Source organism: Triturus cristatus, chromosome 5_1 (assembly GCF_964204655.1).
Source record: "Triturus cristatus chromosome 5_1, aTriCri1.1, whole genome shotgun sequence".
NCBI lineage: Eukaryota > Metazoa > Chordata > Amphibia > Caudata > Salamandridae > Triturus > Triturus cristatus.
In genome coordinates, this window is record NC_140587.1 from 159,759,618 (window position 1) to 159,775,811 (window position 16,194).

The 16,194-nt window shown below is 43.4% G+C and overlaps 1 protein-coding gene across 3 annotated transcripts in view; it reads left to right on the forward strand.

Annotated features, from left to right (window-relative positions):
* Nucleotides 1-16,194, forward strand: part of LOC146830503 (1-phosphatidylinositol 4,5-bisphosphate phosphodiesterase gamma-1-like) — a 695,332-nt gene that overhangs the window by 320,067 nt on the left and 359,071 nt on the right. For all 3 annotated transcript variants that reach the window (XM_085604690.1, XM_085604691.1, XM_085604692.1), the window contains 4 exons: nt 3,775-3,809; nt 11,923-11,995; nt 13,486-13,587; nt 15,032-15,150. In XM_085604690.1, coding sequence (XP_085460816.1) covers nt 3,775-3,809; nt 11,923-11,995; nt 13,486-13,587; nt 15,032-15,150 — 329 coding nt within the window. The remainder of the gene's footprint in view (nt 1-3,774; nt 3,810-11,922; nt 11,996-13,485; nt 13,588-15,031; nt 15,151-16,194) is intronic.

Consider the following 16,194-nt stretch of genomic DNA (forward strand, 5'->3'; position numbering starts at 1 on the left):
ACAGTCACTTTCAGTGTCTTTAAGGCCATGACTACCCCAAGCTCCCACCCGAGTTCAAACATTCTAGGAGAAACCTCTCAACTGACCTATTATTTCTCTATAATCTGGCCTCTTAAGGGTCATTAACAGCAACCATCCCAGTATCAGTGACATACAGCAACAATTATTAATTCAAAAATATATTTTTTATTGTTAATTTTTTCCATATAAAAATATTTTATACTTTTTTATATAATGATGGTACTGCCATTCGTTATTGATCAGGGACATTTTTCTTCATTATCTACTCATACAAAATACATTTGAATAGATAAACATGGCAGTACCATCATTATATAAAAAAGTATAAAATATATTTATAGGAAAAAATTAACAATAAAAAATATATTTTTGAATACATAATTGTTGCTGTATGTCACTGATATTGGGTTGGTTGCTGTTAATGAGCCTTAAGAGGCCAGATTATAAAGAAATATAGGTCAGTTGAGAGGTTTCTCCTAGAATGTTCACTATTTCCCCCTCCTCTTGGACCTAAAAGTAATTAGGGGGTACCTTTTTCTTTTTGCAATTCCCACCGAGTTTAAATCATGCACACCAATCTATCAGGGTACGGGGTGAGTTTAATAATGAGCCCGCCTGCTCCTCCAGAAGACTTCACCAAGTGTGAACAGTGGTGTTTAAGGTGTTAGCACAGCTGTAGTGCCACTTTGAGGGAGAGAATAATGTCTGGGAGAGACCATCTGGAGCAGCTGGGCCTCTTTCTATATATAGAAATGGTAGCTCCAGAGGGCCGTGAATCCAATGGTGAGCAAATGAGCTTTGCACTGCTTTATAATACAATCCGAAATCTGCAGCGCTGAGCTCTCCCAAGTCATAAGCCATGGTGAGTGTTCCCCACTTGACTCGTGGTTGTTTCCCGGCCCATGCCAATTTAATCGGGATTGACCGAAGAGAGGTAAAAACGGATCGCATTAATAGGATCAGAATGTTCTGAAACAGAAATAGAAATCTAGGTAGGACTACCATTTTCAAAATGGCAATGCGTCTTCTTCAAGTTTATCTATTGCTTTCCCATAGTTATCTCTGTTGTGTTGACCACCATAGGGTCCGTTAGTATCTGTATCTCTAGATATCGGAACGAGTCCATTGCCCAGTTCAGAGGATACTCAATAGGTGCCGGCTGCATTACGGTGGTGAGCGGGAACACAACAGATTTTTCCCAGTTGACACGGAGGCCAGAGAGGGTTCCTATCTCACTACCTCTCTCAACCCGGGCGAGATTTCCTTCTGGATCTCGAATATACAATAGTGTGTCATTCGCGTATTCTGAGATGATGAGGTTATAGTCGGGAAAGCAAATGCCTCTGTTGCCATGGTACTCGCATATGGTGCTTGCTAATGGTTCCGGTATCAAGGGATACAGCAAGGGGCATCCCTGCCTGGTGCCCCTTAATATCTGTTGCAGCGGTGAGACCGCGTTTCCAACTCGCACCCTGACCACAGGGTTCCTATAGAGGATGTCCACTAAAGTTAAAAATACCTCTCCAACCCCTGTGCGTTGGAGTACCAATCGCATAAAGGCCCATTCGACAGAGTCTAAAGTATCAATACCTGATGACTTTAATGGTGGGCATACCGCAACTCTTGGCTTACCTGTGCATCTATTTGCCTCCTGTGCTTTAAGCAAGGTGGAGGGTTGCCAGCTGACATTGTCATCAGTTAGTTGTCCTTCAGCCAGTCATGTCCTTTTTCTTTTCACCAGAACTCTGGATGCTGGGACTTCCACTTTCCCATCAAGAGTATGTGCCAGTATGGGTCTCATAATGCTGCTGGTTAAAAAGTGCAGAACTGAAGGAAGATGGTGATCCTTTTACACAAGGCCAGTTGACAAAAATGCCGATGGCTTATAATGAGAGGTGAAGCAAGATTTTAAGTAACGTGTATATTTTTATGCCCTAAGCTTTGCGGAGCAACCAAAGACTTGTTCTAGGGCATGACTCTTCCGCAGCAAGGCTGCTGTTCTCTGCAATCTACAGCCATGAGCCCTGTGCAGAGAGGGCCGTCCTGGGCCACCTCCCTGTGTGTATGCTCCTAGGAGGTAAAGCTGATGCCACTGGGTTACGCATTGTCAGCGCCTCCTTGGGGATGGAGGGTGTGCTGGCTGAGGGTGGAAAGTGATGAGCAGGTCCCACTCAATGAGATAAGGGAGCGAGGTGTAATGGGATAGGGGTGGAAGAAACTCGAGAACCAGTGGGCCGTGCTAATAAAGGTTTTATTGATTTCAATAAGCGTCTTCTTCGTGCAGTTAATACTTCAGAGGTGGGGGAGAAGAGTCCTTTTGTGGTTAGTGCTCTCTCTCTCCGGTAGGCTCCACGCCCAGTTAAAGGGACCATCATCACTTTCTTTTACTGCATTCCAGCGCGTTGCTGAAGCGTAATTCCACTCGTCCTGTTGGGGAAAGAGAAGAGGGGGACGTTGCAGACCACCAGTCCTCACTCGTATTGTCCTCCTCTGGTGTTAATCCCACCTCGTTACACGAGGCGAATGGCGAAGAAAGCGCAGACAGGGCTGATAGGCATATTCCATATCATGGAGCATGGTCATAGGACCGGGCAAAATAGCGTAACAATCAATGTGTAATGTGCAGAGGGGTTTCGGCAAAATGATGCGTAATTTGCCTGGTCGATGGTTAGTGTGCACATTTGCATGCCAGGTATACTCTTGTGGACAAAAGATACGCAAGATACTAGCTCAAGGCATTTTCCATAGTTTCTGAAGTCATTTGGTGAATGTTGCTACCATAAGTCGGGTGACTATGGCACATACGTTTTACAATTCCCACAAAAACATTTTCTGCCCAAACCAGTATTTTGTAAGCGAAAAGTACATTAAGAAATCACAAGAAAAACAACAATTCACAAAAGCCAGTAATTGTGATTTTCGCGTATTTAAATCATTTTGCGCTTGTCTAGTGTAAATGAACCTAATATGGTCCAGGAGGGAGGGAGAGAAGGGGACGGGGCACACACGTCACTGACCTCTCAACTACCAATAGAGAAGAACTGGAGCGTGTAAAAGCAGCCCAGTGACTGGCGTCGAAATGCTTGTGTTACTGAATCCTATTATCCTAGATAGTTGTAGAGAGATCCTCTAGGATAAAGAGGTGCTGGGCCCTGAGGGCCTGTGGCTCTGGTTACACCTTCTGTATAGAAGTCCCCCGAAGATCTTTGCCTACACATTTCTGAATAAGTTGTAATGTAGTGCTGTCAACTCCCCAAGTAAGCCATCTTAACACATTTCTGAGCGGGTTCAGTTTCTCTAGCTCCACGGTCATGTAACAGTTACACACATTTATATCTTCAATGAACATTTTACCCACTGAGTTATTAGACCAGTTTTTATTTTTCAACGAGTGCTCACTGATTTTGCAAGTTCTCAGTTGCTCCCAGCAAGTGCTGGAGATGTTCAGTCCCTAAAACAATGCTTTACCAATGAATGGACAATGTATTATGTGTTTGCCAAATTTTACCCAAATCATTCCACTAAAAGTGGCTTAATTATTGCAAAACTGACACTGCAATGGTGTGATGAGTAACATAAATAACTCACTGGATGTCTTCTAGCTAGGTATATCAGAAGCACGATTGTCTTTGGGGGCACCTCATAGAGTTTGTCCCTTTAGGGAGGCTACACTTGTAAGGGATCCCTTGATAGGATAGAAGTTTATACCCCTCTACATCACTATTCACTCATGTCTGTTATTTATCTTTTCAGATTATAGAGCAACTGGAGCTGTCTTTCCCCCTACGGTGAGTGAACCAAGAGTCATCCGCCTTTTCATAATCTCGCCACGTCAGCCTGTGGAGTGGTTGCATCAGAAAGTAATATTTATTGACAATATCCAAGACAGATGGAAGTGATGTGCTTGTGGTGCCAGTTGTGCAGGCAAATTATTCATCCGGTATTAGGATTGTTTATTACTGGAGCTGTTCAGTGTCTCAGTGAAGTTGTTTCAGTTTTGGGGTCACTACAAGAAAGAATGTCTCAGTTCTAATGGAACTTCAGTAAGGAATGTTTCAGTACTAGGACCTCCAGTGACTGATGTCTCCATAATAATGGTAATACAGTGAGTGACATTTCACTAAGAGGTGACAACCAGATGTCCTTGGCCAACCAAGTCAACACTGTAACATTCACTTGCTTCCACACCCACAGAATGCCCAGGAAAATATTCAATAACTCCTGCTTGACACCCGCAGAATGGTGACCTAAGCCCCCATCACAAGCAGAATGGACTACATCAACTCCCTCTACGTAGGCATCTCAGCCAAGCTACCCAATAGACTGCAAGTGGTACAAAGCGCAGCAGCCACACTCACACTCAGCCTTCCTAATCAAGCGCACATAACCAAGCACTTGAAGGCCCTCTAGTGGCTCCTGATCCAGACACAAGCCCTTTTTAAACTCCTCATCTCCAAGGTTTACACAACCTGGGCCAAGCATACCTCAACAACCACTTCCACTTCCACATTCCGTCCAGACACCTTCGCTTGGCTGGCGATCTTCACGCCCATGTCCTTCGCATCCTGCTTGTCAAACGGGGGTGGGGGATTGGGCGTTGCATCTTGTCTCACTTCACCCTCAAGACCTGGAACAAGCTTCCCTTTCCCATTAGAGCTGCCAGTTTCATCCTCGAAATCAGAATAAAACGGAAAATCTGGCTCTTCCAATAGACTCCTTTCAGACAGTCTAGTCAGCTCCATTTAGGGCACCAGGATACTCCCCCACCCCTCCCCGGTGATATGGGCACCTTATAAATACTAATAATGTAACAGGTACAGTGAAGTAACGGCTGTCGTTGTGATCAGCAAATTCAGTTTTAAAGTACAGTATTTTCCTGGTTTGATGAACAAGATGACTGATTACCTGTCAAGAATGCCAGTTGCTGAGAATGTTTCTAGTGTAATTTCAGTGTTGATTATTTGGATGTGACACTTAAGTCTATTTTGTGGGTTCAGTCAGATGTGGTGAACAAGAGAGAGTTGTAGTTGGTTGTGGAGGAAGACTGTGTGCATAAGGGAAACAAGGATTATGAAGTTAATGGTTGGCCTAAAGATGAAGATGTTGATATTCATTGTAAGGAATATGTTGTTTTCAAAGGCGCGTTGTACCTGTGGCCTGGTGTAGTGTTTGGATGGAACAGGAGGGTTCCCCCATCCATATCAGAGAAAGACTTGTCAACATGGTTCATGAAGGGCATTTGGGTAGGAACTTGACCAAAGTGAAGTTAATGGAGTTGTATTGGTGGCCGTGTATGAAAACGATGGTGGAGGAGGTTGTTAAATATGCACCTGTGCACATGCTGATAAGACTAACAATGTTAATCAGGCACCTTTATCTCCAGTGCATATACTGTAAGTGCCTTGGAGGAACCTTGGTTTGGATATTGCAGGTCCTTTTGAGCTTTTGCAACCTAGATGGAGATTTGTCATTGTGTTGGTAGATTATGCCACTCAGTAAATCATCAATAAGTGTGTCAACTCAGTAACCACACAAATTGTGATTGACTTTCTTAAGGAGGAACTTTCTAGAGAAGGCATTCCTGAAACTATTGTTACAGACAGTGGTGCACAGTTCGTTTTATGGGAGATATGCGAGTTTATCAGAAAATTAAACATTACATATTTGCCTACAGCATTGTATTGACCCCAGGCCAGTGAGAAAATCAAACATTACATATTTGCCTACAGCATTGTATTGACCCCAGGCCAGTGAGTTTGTTGAGATGAACAAATTCGTGAAAATCAGTGCGGAGAGCCTTGCAGTTGAGAGTTCCTTTGAATGGCACGTTGAGAGAAATGCAACATTTACATTGAATCCAAATTGGTTGAGTGCGTTGTCACATTTTGAGTGCACTAAGGAACCACAAAGGTTCAAAGTGGAGAAGCATCAAATGAAATATAAAGCAAGGTACGATAACACCCACAAGACAAAGCTGAGAGCATGAGTTGTTGGAGAGAAAGTGTTCTTTTAAGAAACCTGTGTTTGAGAAGAAGGGGTTGTCTAACTTTACAGGTCCTTTTCAAATCGAAAAGGTTAGAAGGAATGTGGTTGTTCCAGACAAGGGTGATGTTTAGAGTATGTCTCGCTTGGTGAAACTTCCTGCAGAGGGAGTGAGTGCTGATAGTGGTTTCCACGATGCCTCTTGTGAGGGTATCGGTGATTTTCAAGGTCCTGTAGAAGGCCGTCAGGAATAAGAAACCTCCGGGTTGTACGAGTGGTTTGTCGAATGAGTTTGGTCGATCAATTCTCATTTTATTGTTTCTTTACTTCTTTCTATTCCTTTACCTGTATTTGTATGCAATAGTGACATCAACATTTATGTTTTTTCTCTTGCTCTTTATGCTAGTATTGTTCATTGCAAGTTCTCTTTTGTTTTGGTTTTGTGGAGCTTGAATTATATATTGCTATTTTTGTTGTACTAAGGGGGATGTGCTGTGTTCAACCTGTTGATGTTATGGAGCTGGAATGTTTGCAACCTACGATTTCAGGGGGGGGAGGGGATTGCTAAGGCTGTGGGAGATTGTTGTACTCATTGCCCTTGGAGGTGTGTACTAATAACTAATAAACCCATCCAGGCATGAAGTTGTGAAGAGTGTTTAATTGCCAGCACAGCTTCACACCTGTGTTTGTAGTAGAACTAATCCAATGTGTAATTTAATGATGCACTGAGTCTTTTCAGAATGTCCCAGGCACTAACAGCTCCGTTTGACTACATCCATGCATTCCAAATAGCATTTAGCAAAGTACAGTCAATACTCTGATAGCATCAGTAGAACCAAGTCCATCCCAAAATTTCAGCACACGTTGCTGTTCTATATTAACAGCGAGGCACAATATTTTAAATCGTAATAAGAGAAAACTGTAATTTCAATAATATGTGAATAATGATACCCGCTATATAAAATGTATTCATGTTCTGTTCCTGACAACATCTAAATTCTGAGCAAAGAAGAAAAGATGGGTGCTTCAGTTTCTTTAATTAATGCTGGTATTGGGCCGGTGGTGGGTGCTGTCTTGGGTTTAGGTGGGAATTGTCAATCGACTGCGAGTGCGTGGAAAAGGCTGCTGTCAGGGGGCCGGCAGGTGAAAGGAGAAAGGGACGGTCAATGGACCAGAAGTTGGATGGAGACTGCGATGGTCAGTGGGCCGGGCATTGAGTGGAGAAGGGTACTGTTAATGGGATTCAAGTTGGATTGAGACAGGGATGGTCAGTGGGCCAGGAGTTGGATGGAGACAGGGGCCGTCAGAGAGATGGAAGATCAGTGGGCCAGGAGTTGGATGGAGACATGGACAGTCAGTGGGTCAGGCATTGGCTGGAGAGGGGTACTGGCAATGGGCCTGAAGTTGGATGGCGACAGGGATGGGCATTGGACTGGATGTTGGATGGAGAGGGGGGACTGTCAATGGGCCTGAAGTTGGATTGAGACCAGGTCAGGTGAAGAGGTCAATGGGGCAGGACATTGGTGGAAACAGTGACTTGGCTCTCCTTGAAGGTGAGGTAGGGCCAGCAATGTTACAAGAGTCTCCTTCCACCATGTGTAGGGTGAAAAGAGGTGGAAAACAAGGGCGTTGTGGAGATCCACAGCTTTTAACACATTACCCTTAGACAGCATCTGTTCACTGTGAGAGAAGTCATTTGAAGATTTACTCTGTAGGGACAAACTTTGGGTAAATTTCATGCAATAGGTAGCGAGTGATATTTAATGGACTCGTTCTGTAATTCTGAGTTAAAATAAGATAATGAGTGGCGAACCACAGTCATTAGATCTGAGCTCATTAGCACATTCATAATTCATAGGTGTGCTTTAAGCCGAGCTATTAGATATTCTGTGCTTGCGTGGAAGTGATACAGATACGCATAACAGGGTTCACACAACAAGCATTGGCAAAACCAATCATTTTTACTTTTGTGCAAAAATGTTTTCACCAGACTTCACTAACACACATACACCAGAGGGGCACCATGTTCAGAAGCAGTGAAGCTTCTCTAACAAAGGGAAGAGGTATAAGACAGGAGAACAGGTATCGGTGCATGGTCACTCACTGGTGCACACACATTCGCTCTCTCTCTCTGCCCCCCGCCACAGCATTCATCACAGGAGTGAAACCTTTCCTGCCACAGGATTTGACATTGTAAACCACAAAATCAGATAATGATGTCCTCAGTCTGGCTGCTGCCATGGTAAGACTTCGTCTTCAGTTTTGTATGCAAGATGTTGAAGCATCTCCAAAAGTATATATACAAAGTGTTGAGAGGCGAGAGACAGGCAATCAACACTGGAGGCGCTCCCCGAGGTGAGAGACAGGCAGTCCACACTGGAGGCACTGCCTGAGGTGAGAGACAGGCAGTCAACACTGGAGGCGCTCCCCGAGGTGAGAGACAGGCAGTCCACACTGGAGGCACTACCTGAGGTGAGAGACAGCCAGTCAACACTAGAGGCGCCCCCTGAGGTGAGAGTTAGGAAATCAACACTGGATGTACTCCTTGACGTGCGAGAAAGGCAGTCAACACTGGAGGCACTACCTGAGGTGAGAGACAGGCAGTCCACACAGGAGGTGCTCCCTAAGGTGAGAGACAGGGAATCAACACTGGAGGCACGTCCCAAGGTGAGAGACGGGCAGTTCACACTGGAGGCACTACCTGGGGTGTGAGACAGGGAATCAACACTGGAAGCACGCCATGAGGTGAGAGACGGGCAGTCCACAATGGAGGCACTACCTGGGGTGAGAGACAGGGAATCAACACTGGAGGTACGCACCGAGGTGAGAGACAGGCAATCAACACTGGAGGCACCCCCTGAGATGGGAGACAGGCAGTCAACACTGGAGGTACTCCCTGAGGTGAGGGACATGCAATCACCAGACCTTGACTTAAGCAAGTCTTGTCCTGTGAATTTAGGTGTTGGGGAAGAAGCTTTAAGACAGTATGGACATTGCAGAGAGATCTGCAAGCTTCTACAGAATCTCTCCATGACTAGATCACCCAGGGGTGAGGAAAAGAAGTCAGTTTTGTTTGCAGATGTCACATTGGGATTACTCTCTGGAGAGAAAAAAGGGGGCGGTTGATAACATTACCAGAAGAACTGCCAGAAGTAAAGCTGTCTATACAGTATCTACAATATGCGTAAACAACTCCACAGCCCAAACATTTCCATACAGATTTATTCGGAACAGCGCACAGCTAGCTGCATGGTAGGCGTTGGGCCAAAGAGTGTAGGAAGATGGGCAAGCTGCTGACACTTCATAGAGTTTTATAAACAAAGCAATTTCCAAGTAAATATTGTTCATCATGGTGCCAGACATCTGTGGAATATAGACCCTAACATCTTAGCCAAGATATTTAGCAAATGGCTGCTTCTAGTACATGGAGACCAGAATGGACTGATGCAGTACCTTTGTAAGGTACCATTTGTACATCTTGGCCAAAAATCTCTGCTCATCAACTAGATGTGAAAATAGTCAGGATGCACAAAAACCATTTAAACCCTTGCAAAGATGGCTCATTTACAGCATAGCATGCTTGCACCACACACAGTCTGCATAGGAAAGGTCCACCACGTGCATTTGAGACAGGGTCCAAGTATCAGCCTCCAGTTTAATTGGCAGTGTTGAAACGTGTCTGCTAAGCAATGTAATTGTAATTATATACCACTTACTACCCCTGACGAGGCCTCGAAGCACTTTTCAGCAAGAAACATACTACTCCGGAACCCAAAAAGGATTAGTGGTAAATTAGTATAAGGAAAAATGAATTAATTTGAGCGGTGGATATGAGAGTCTGTTAATCGGATTGAAAATGATAATCGAGGGATAGAAGAGAGAAGGCTCAAGAAAGTGTTTATTTGGAGAGGTTTGGGGTGAGTAAGGGAGAGATGGAGGAGGGAAGATTCTCTAGAAGTGGATTTGGGAGAAAGATGATGACGTTTCGGATGAGTCTAAGGAGGGTTACATGAAGGAAGGGTTTAGAAAGGCTTGTTTGGGAGATATGAATAGTAAAAAGTGGTTTGAGATGTTGCATGGATGGATAGAGGAGGAAAGAGTCTAGAAAGGGTTATTTTTTATTGTACATTGGATGAATGAACTTGGGACAGGCACACTTCAACCAGCATGTTTTCCACTCCACTTATTCAAGCATATATAGGATATATTCTGAAGAGACTAGGAAGGTCTTCCATACATTATCATAATTAAACGCTACACAACAAAACACCAATATTCAACCATGTTCATATCAGCAAGTAGATCTAAAGTTAGGAATAGTTCATTGTTTTGAGTCCCACAAAGAAGTAGCTGAAGCAGTGACAACAGTAGACAAATACAAAAGAACTCAATATGGCTCCCATGTTTTCCACTCTGGTCTTGTCTGCCTGACCAATGAGAGTTTTAATTCATGCGGATGAAGAAGCCTGAGATGAGTAATAGAGGCTTATTATATGTTATGCACTGGTCTTGACTCATAATGTTGATGGCGTTTTCTGTATTACCCTTGAGAAGGCCACATGATGTTGTGCCAGGGGTACAACAAACGAGAAAGGCGCTTGTGGCATTAGAAAACCATCTTGAATTCCATGAGTAAGAAAAAAAGGTTGTTGGGAAAACTGGGGCATGTTTTAAGTGCGCAAGCGTACCTGTTTTAGTCAGTCCCAGAAGCTAGTGTGAGTGCAAGAAGGCCCTCTTCTGAGGGCTAGTCCCCCAAAGAAGGCAGCTTGGCCCCGTGCCCCCAATATCTTTCCTTGGCCGTTACAGCAGATCTGGGGCATGGCTTTCAATAATGCAGTACGTGTCCTGGCAGTACCACCAGGGGTGTGAGGGTCCACTGCACCAGGTTGGGCTATCTTTTGCTGCCCAGCCAGGTGTCTTGGAGGCCAGTTTTTCTTCTTTGGTTCAGGACCCATGGCATACAGCAGTGGAGCAGAGCAAAATGCCGAGGTTTTCAGTTACTCAACTGGACATCAGAAACACCACAAGTTTTATTTTTTTTAATCTTTACCTTTTATAAAACCTTTTTTTCTCATTCCCCTTTTTTAAAACAGTTTGAGAAAGCCAAGAAAAGCAATTTAATACTGCAGGGTGCAGAGAAAAGGGTAATTGTCTCTTTAAATTGAGCTGTAAATGTGAGACACACACTTACTTTGGCTCAGAGGGTATTTTCTCACCTCTGGTGGTGTTCTTGCACCAGTCACAAGAGGGCCAACCACCTTAAATGAGCAATGCTGCTAAGCCTCCAGATCTCCTCTCCTCCTGCCATATTTACTACTCTATAGCCCGACTCTGATGGTCCCACACTAGCCCCTTTTTTTAGTTCACCTGATTCCCCTTCCATATTCACCCACCTTCATATTTTAATATTTTTCTTTAAATAGAGTGACTTTATGATGGTACTTTGTTCTTTTTCTGTTAATATTGTATCTGACACCCCTTCTGATGGGCTTAGTATATGAGGTGTGAAGATCAGGATTAATGAGTAAAGTATGAGTTTTGGTTTTCTGCTTCTGAGTAATGGTAGCCATTAGTAGCGAAAGGAAGCAGTGTTTGTGTGTGAGAGGCATTCGGCTAAATTCTTCTGAGGGATGGTCTCTGATGAGAAACTGTAAAGAATGTAGAGGTATTGTGGAGTAAAATTAAAAAATATATAGATTTAAAAAGAAATGACTTCCAATAGATGGGACTGATACAAACATACAACCCTACAGTTTTGTGACTACAAAAGAAATTGTGAAGATGCAGATATTAGTGGTACTGTGTAGGCAAGTGTAAGCGTAGTGAGGAAGGACCTAACATTTATTATCCACATTCAACTTTGTTTCTGCCTTTCTGTGTTTCACACTGCAATTTACCTTTGTTTACTTCTATCTCCAGAAATGTTGATCGCCCGGAGCTCTGCCAGATAACACTCTACGACTTCCAGAAGTTTCTTCAGCATGATCAGAAGGTTGGTCCGCACTGGAAACTGACCAGTTTGGATTTCACAGTAGACATGTATGGTCAGTCAACCCCTAGGCCAGTTCCCAACTCTCTCCTGCCCATAAACCCTTATTGGTATTGTGTAGTGAGCGAGCCACGGTTTCGTTTTCAAGACTTAAGTGCCTAGTATGTTGGCCAACTTCTCCAGTGATGCCTACAATCATTTTAATATAATATTAATTTATTTCTCTGGTTTCTATCTCTCCAACATGCCATCTTTCAGCCACTTCAGAGTGCCATGTGCAGTGGTGTTGGATATAGATTTGATATATGTGGGAGGGGGGGTATTTGTATAATGTAGACCAAGCCTCATAAGTGCAGCAGAGCGCTTTATACACAATATCTTCTAACATGGTGTCACACTAGAAATGGTTAGTATGGGCAAGCACATTTTTCAGCTCTTATTAGTGATTGTTAATATGTTCAACAAAAAAAACCTTTACCAGTTGGAGTGTCTTTCTTAACAGCTCCAGCACAGCAGCTGAGATTGGCCTAAGCAGCTCCTCAGTACGCTTCAAGCCGTTTGCCCAGTGGGCACCTTTGTGATAGATCTACCCGGCACATCTGTTGGGCCCCACAGCATAGCTGGTGAAGGCAGTAGCTCACCTGAGGTAGAGGATTAGACTTAAAACAAATCAGTGAACAGTGATCTTCCCAAATTTTTTGGTGGGACTGGGTACACAGTGACCCCAACAAGAAGGTACAGGGAGATGACGCATGTGCACATGATGTTGGAAGATAGCCTGTCCCCAAGATCCAGCAAGATTCCGTTGGGTGAAGCATCCATGAAACCAAGTGCTGCTAACTTTATCCGAGCCCCCATTTGCAGGACCCTCGACAAGACCATGCTCAAGTCTCTCTTGTGCTTTGCGGGCAATGGTGTAGCATGGGTGGGGCCACTTGGGTGGTTGCCCCGGGTGGAAAGTTTTATGGGGCATTCTTAGGGGCCCAAAATGTTAAAAGAAAAGTGAAAGGATACTTGCCTTGCCCGGGTGCTGGCAACCCACGCTACACAGCTGCGGGACAGACTTTCACCATCTTATACTGTCCCTCACTCTGGGAATCCCCCCAAGGGCTACCTCCAGCTCTAGATTTCACCAGGCTCATGGGCTGCACAGGTGCTGGAGCATATAAATAAGAGCCATCTCTGGCTTCCTATTGGTCCCACATTTCTCTGGTCCTGAGAGATCTGCAATCCAGCCCAAAGGTAATCCTCATGCCTCCCAGTGTCTTCTGCAGTTTAAGTGTACCTTCCTCCTCACGCCAGCCTGAGGTGCCACTTGGCATGTCCCTGGCCAGGGTACCCCTTTCCATACTAGGACTCTTTTGTGTGCTTAGGCCATGGCTTTAGAATGATGGCCCAGTCCAATGGACCTCCCACTGGCCCAGCAAAGTACTCTGCACTCCCTAAAGTCATGATCAGCACCTCTAACTCTGGTTTCTCCCTCTCATGTTCAGGAGGCATGGGCGAATGACACCGGCAAAGTGAGGGAACACATGTGTTCTTACCTGAAGGAGCCACCAGGAGAGATGTCTGAACCCTGTTTCCAGCTGGATGAGGTGAGCAGTAGTCCGTGTATCTGAGCTTTAACACCCTGCATGGCTGTTATTACTGTAACAAGACACTCACTAACACCAGGGGAGGTCACTGAAGTTCTTCTTTTGTTTTTCCTCTCACAAGTGCAGCAAATAGTGGTATAAACACCTTAAGCACACTTCAGAAAGATTTGCACAAAAGCTGTCTTTGCTTTTCCTGCTAAATGTCTGCCATTGTCTTTTTCTTTCTTGACGTTGTATTCAAGCTTATTTGCACTTATTTCTCTAATTAGCTTTGTGACTTATCTTTTCTCCTTCCGTTTTCTTCGTCAATAACTCAAGCATATCTCCTCTGATTGTTTACACTGTTCCTCTTTATCTTTCTATCTTATCTCTGTGACACATCCTTTTAGTTGCTTTAAATGTCTCCTCTATTTTTTTTCCCTTTGTTTCTTTTCTTTTCTTCTCCTTTTACTTTTCATATTACCCTACTCTAATGTAGATGACCCTTTTCTTTCTGGTTTTCCACTTTTTTCTCTCTTAGTTTCTAACCTCCTATCTTTGTGAATGACTTTCCTTTGATTTTCGCTGTGCCGTTTTGTCTTTTGTTTCCCTTTTCATGTCCCATGTTTGATCTCTTTCCACCTTGATAGCTTCTGCTGTACTTTCTTTCGGTTACAATTATTCTGGTCTCTTTCTGTTCTTCGTTGTCTTTGTTTCGTCACATGTTGATGTTTGTATTTTATCTTTTACAAACATACTCTTTTAGGATTTAGAAAATGCATGGTTTTAAGATGTAATAATAAGTCATAATTTCCTAAATTGATGGTAACTATACAATAAATGGGTAGTTTCTCACCTCTTTGTGAGTACTGGTTTTGCTCTCTCGCATACTTCAGGGCGATGGCTGACGCCTTTCTCTGTCACGGTGCACCCTAAAGTGAGACCACAGGATTTTTGGTGTGTTTCCCACAGTTTTGGAACCCGCTCTTCTGTTATCTGTGATGCATTACATCTGTTAATATGTGTATACTGGCTTCGGACTCACATTTGACATGCCAACATCTCCAATGGCTCCTATTGAAGTTATACTGCAGTGGGAAAGTGGGAGTTATTATATTCCCTTACAGTTTCTATCTGTAAAGTTTGCTTCCAAAAGAAGCTCAAAAGAATCGATACTATGGACAAGGAAAAATTATTGAAAGGCCTGCTTCTGTACTGCAAGATACAAGAACACTTGATTTGATATCCTTGCTGAGAGGGGATTTGGTAAAAATTAGATTGTTTAAAGTATTTTGTATAGGTATCCTGGGGGAGTTTGGTGTTTATTTTATATTAACTTTAAATAAAGAGGTTTTTTTTTAAAGTGATCTGTACTTACTGCATTTCTGTTGAAAAGACACAAATTGCCATTCAATCCAGAACTCTTTCAATATTAATAGTTTGGTTTGTGTTTGTTTGCTTCCAGTTTCTGACATACCTTTTCTCCCGGGAAAACATGCTGATGGACTCCAAGTATGAGCGAGTGGTCCCAGAGGACATGAACTACCCCCTGTCTCAGTACTGGATCTCCTCCTCTCACAACACGTGAGTACCAGACCACTACCTTGAATCTTGAGAATGATGTTTCGCTCTTCCAGGTTCAGTGTCTTCTTCAGGGCGAGTAGTCGCAGAAAAAGACCCCCGTTCATCGCTTTCCAGAAGCCAGACTTTCAAGTTGTGGAACTTTTTCCTAGTTATAAAAATATGTTTATACGTCATTATTTCCTACGTGCATCTGACAAAACTGGATTGGAATGTGCACTCACCCTCACACACTAGGTATTGCAGATTTATTTGGGTATAGGTTAGGAGCTTATGTAAGATGGAAGAACACTGTTTGTTTGAGAATAGTCAAAAGGTGATAGCAACTTTTCCATTGCATTTTCCTAGCCACTCTTTTAATACCCTTATGCAGGTTTGAGGTTTTCCAATGACAGCCATACACATTTGTGACTATTCTATTCAGAACTTGTGGCCAATAAGCACACATATATCACTCGTCAGGACTGACTTTTGTGACTCATGCATAATGTAAGCATGTATACATTGTGACTTACTCTAGGCATATGTCTTGACCGACACATGGGTAACCATTTGAGAATCAGACCCACAAGCTATGATTGCAAGGCTCTTATGCATTTTTTATAGAGGGGTACCAGCACACAGAATCATTAAAAGGTTCATTTAGAAAAGATTTGAATGAAAGCATGTCACTGTGCAACATGTGCTTCTCATGAAAGCAATGTAGGTTTTCGAATATGGGACTTCACTAATATTCCCATATAATATGTGTGTCTATGTTAGGAATCTTGAGACAATTTTAGAAGAGAAATATTTCTTTAGAGGTTCAATCCTGGCTTGCCAGGCACTACCTATATGGGTGGGGTTTCCTGAATGTCGAGTCATAGGTTTGTGGAAATCTGAAATAATTTCCGTTAGCATAAGCTGAAGCCATCTTGGTTGTGCCATCCATTTTGTTGGCTTTGTAATTCTCCCATCCTCTGCTGCTAGTCTTTTTCCCTGCCTGTGCTGTCTATTTTAGTTGACTTCCTGACTCAGCTAAAAGCAATATGCATGCTAAAAGTTTGT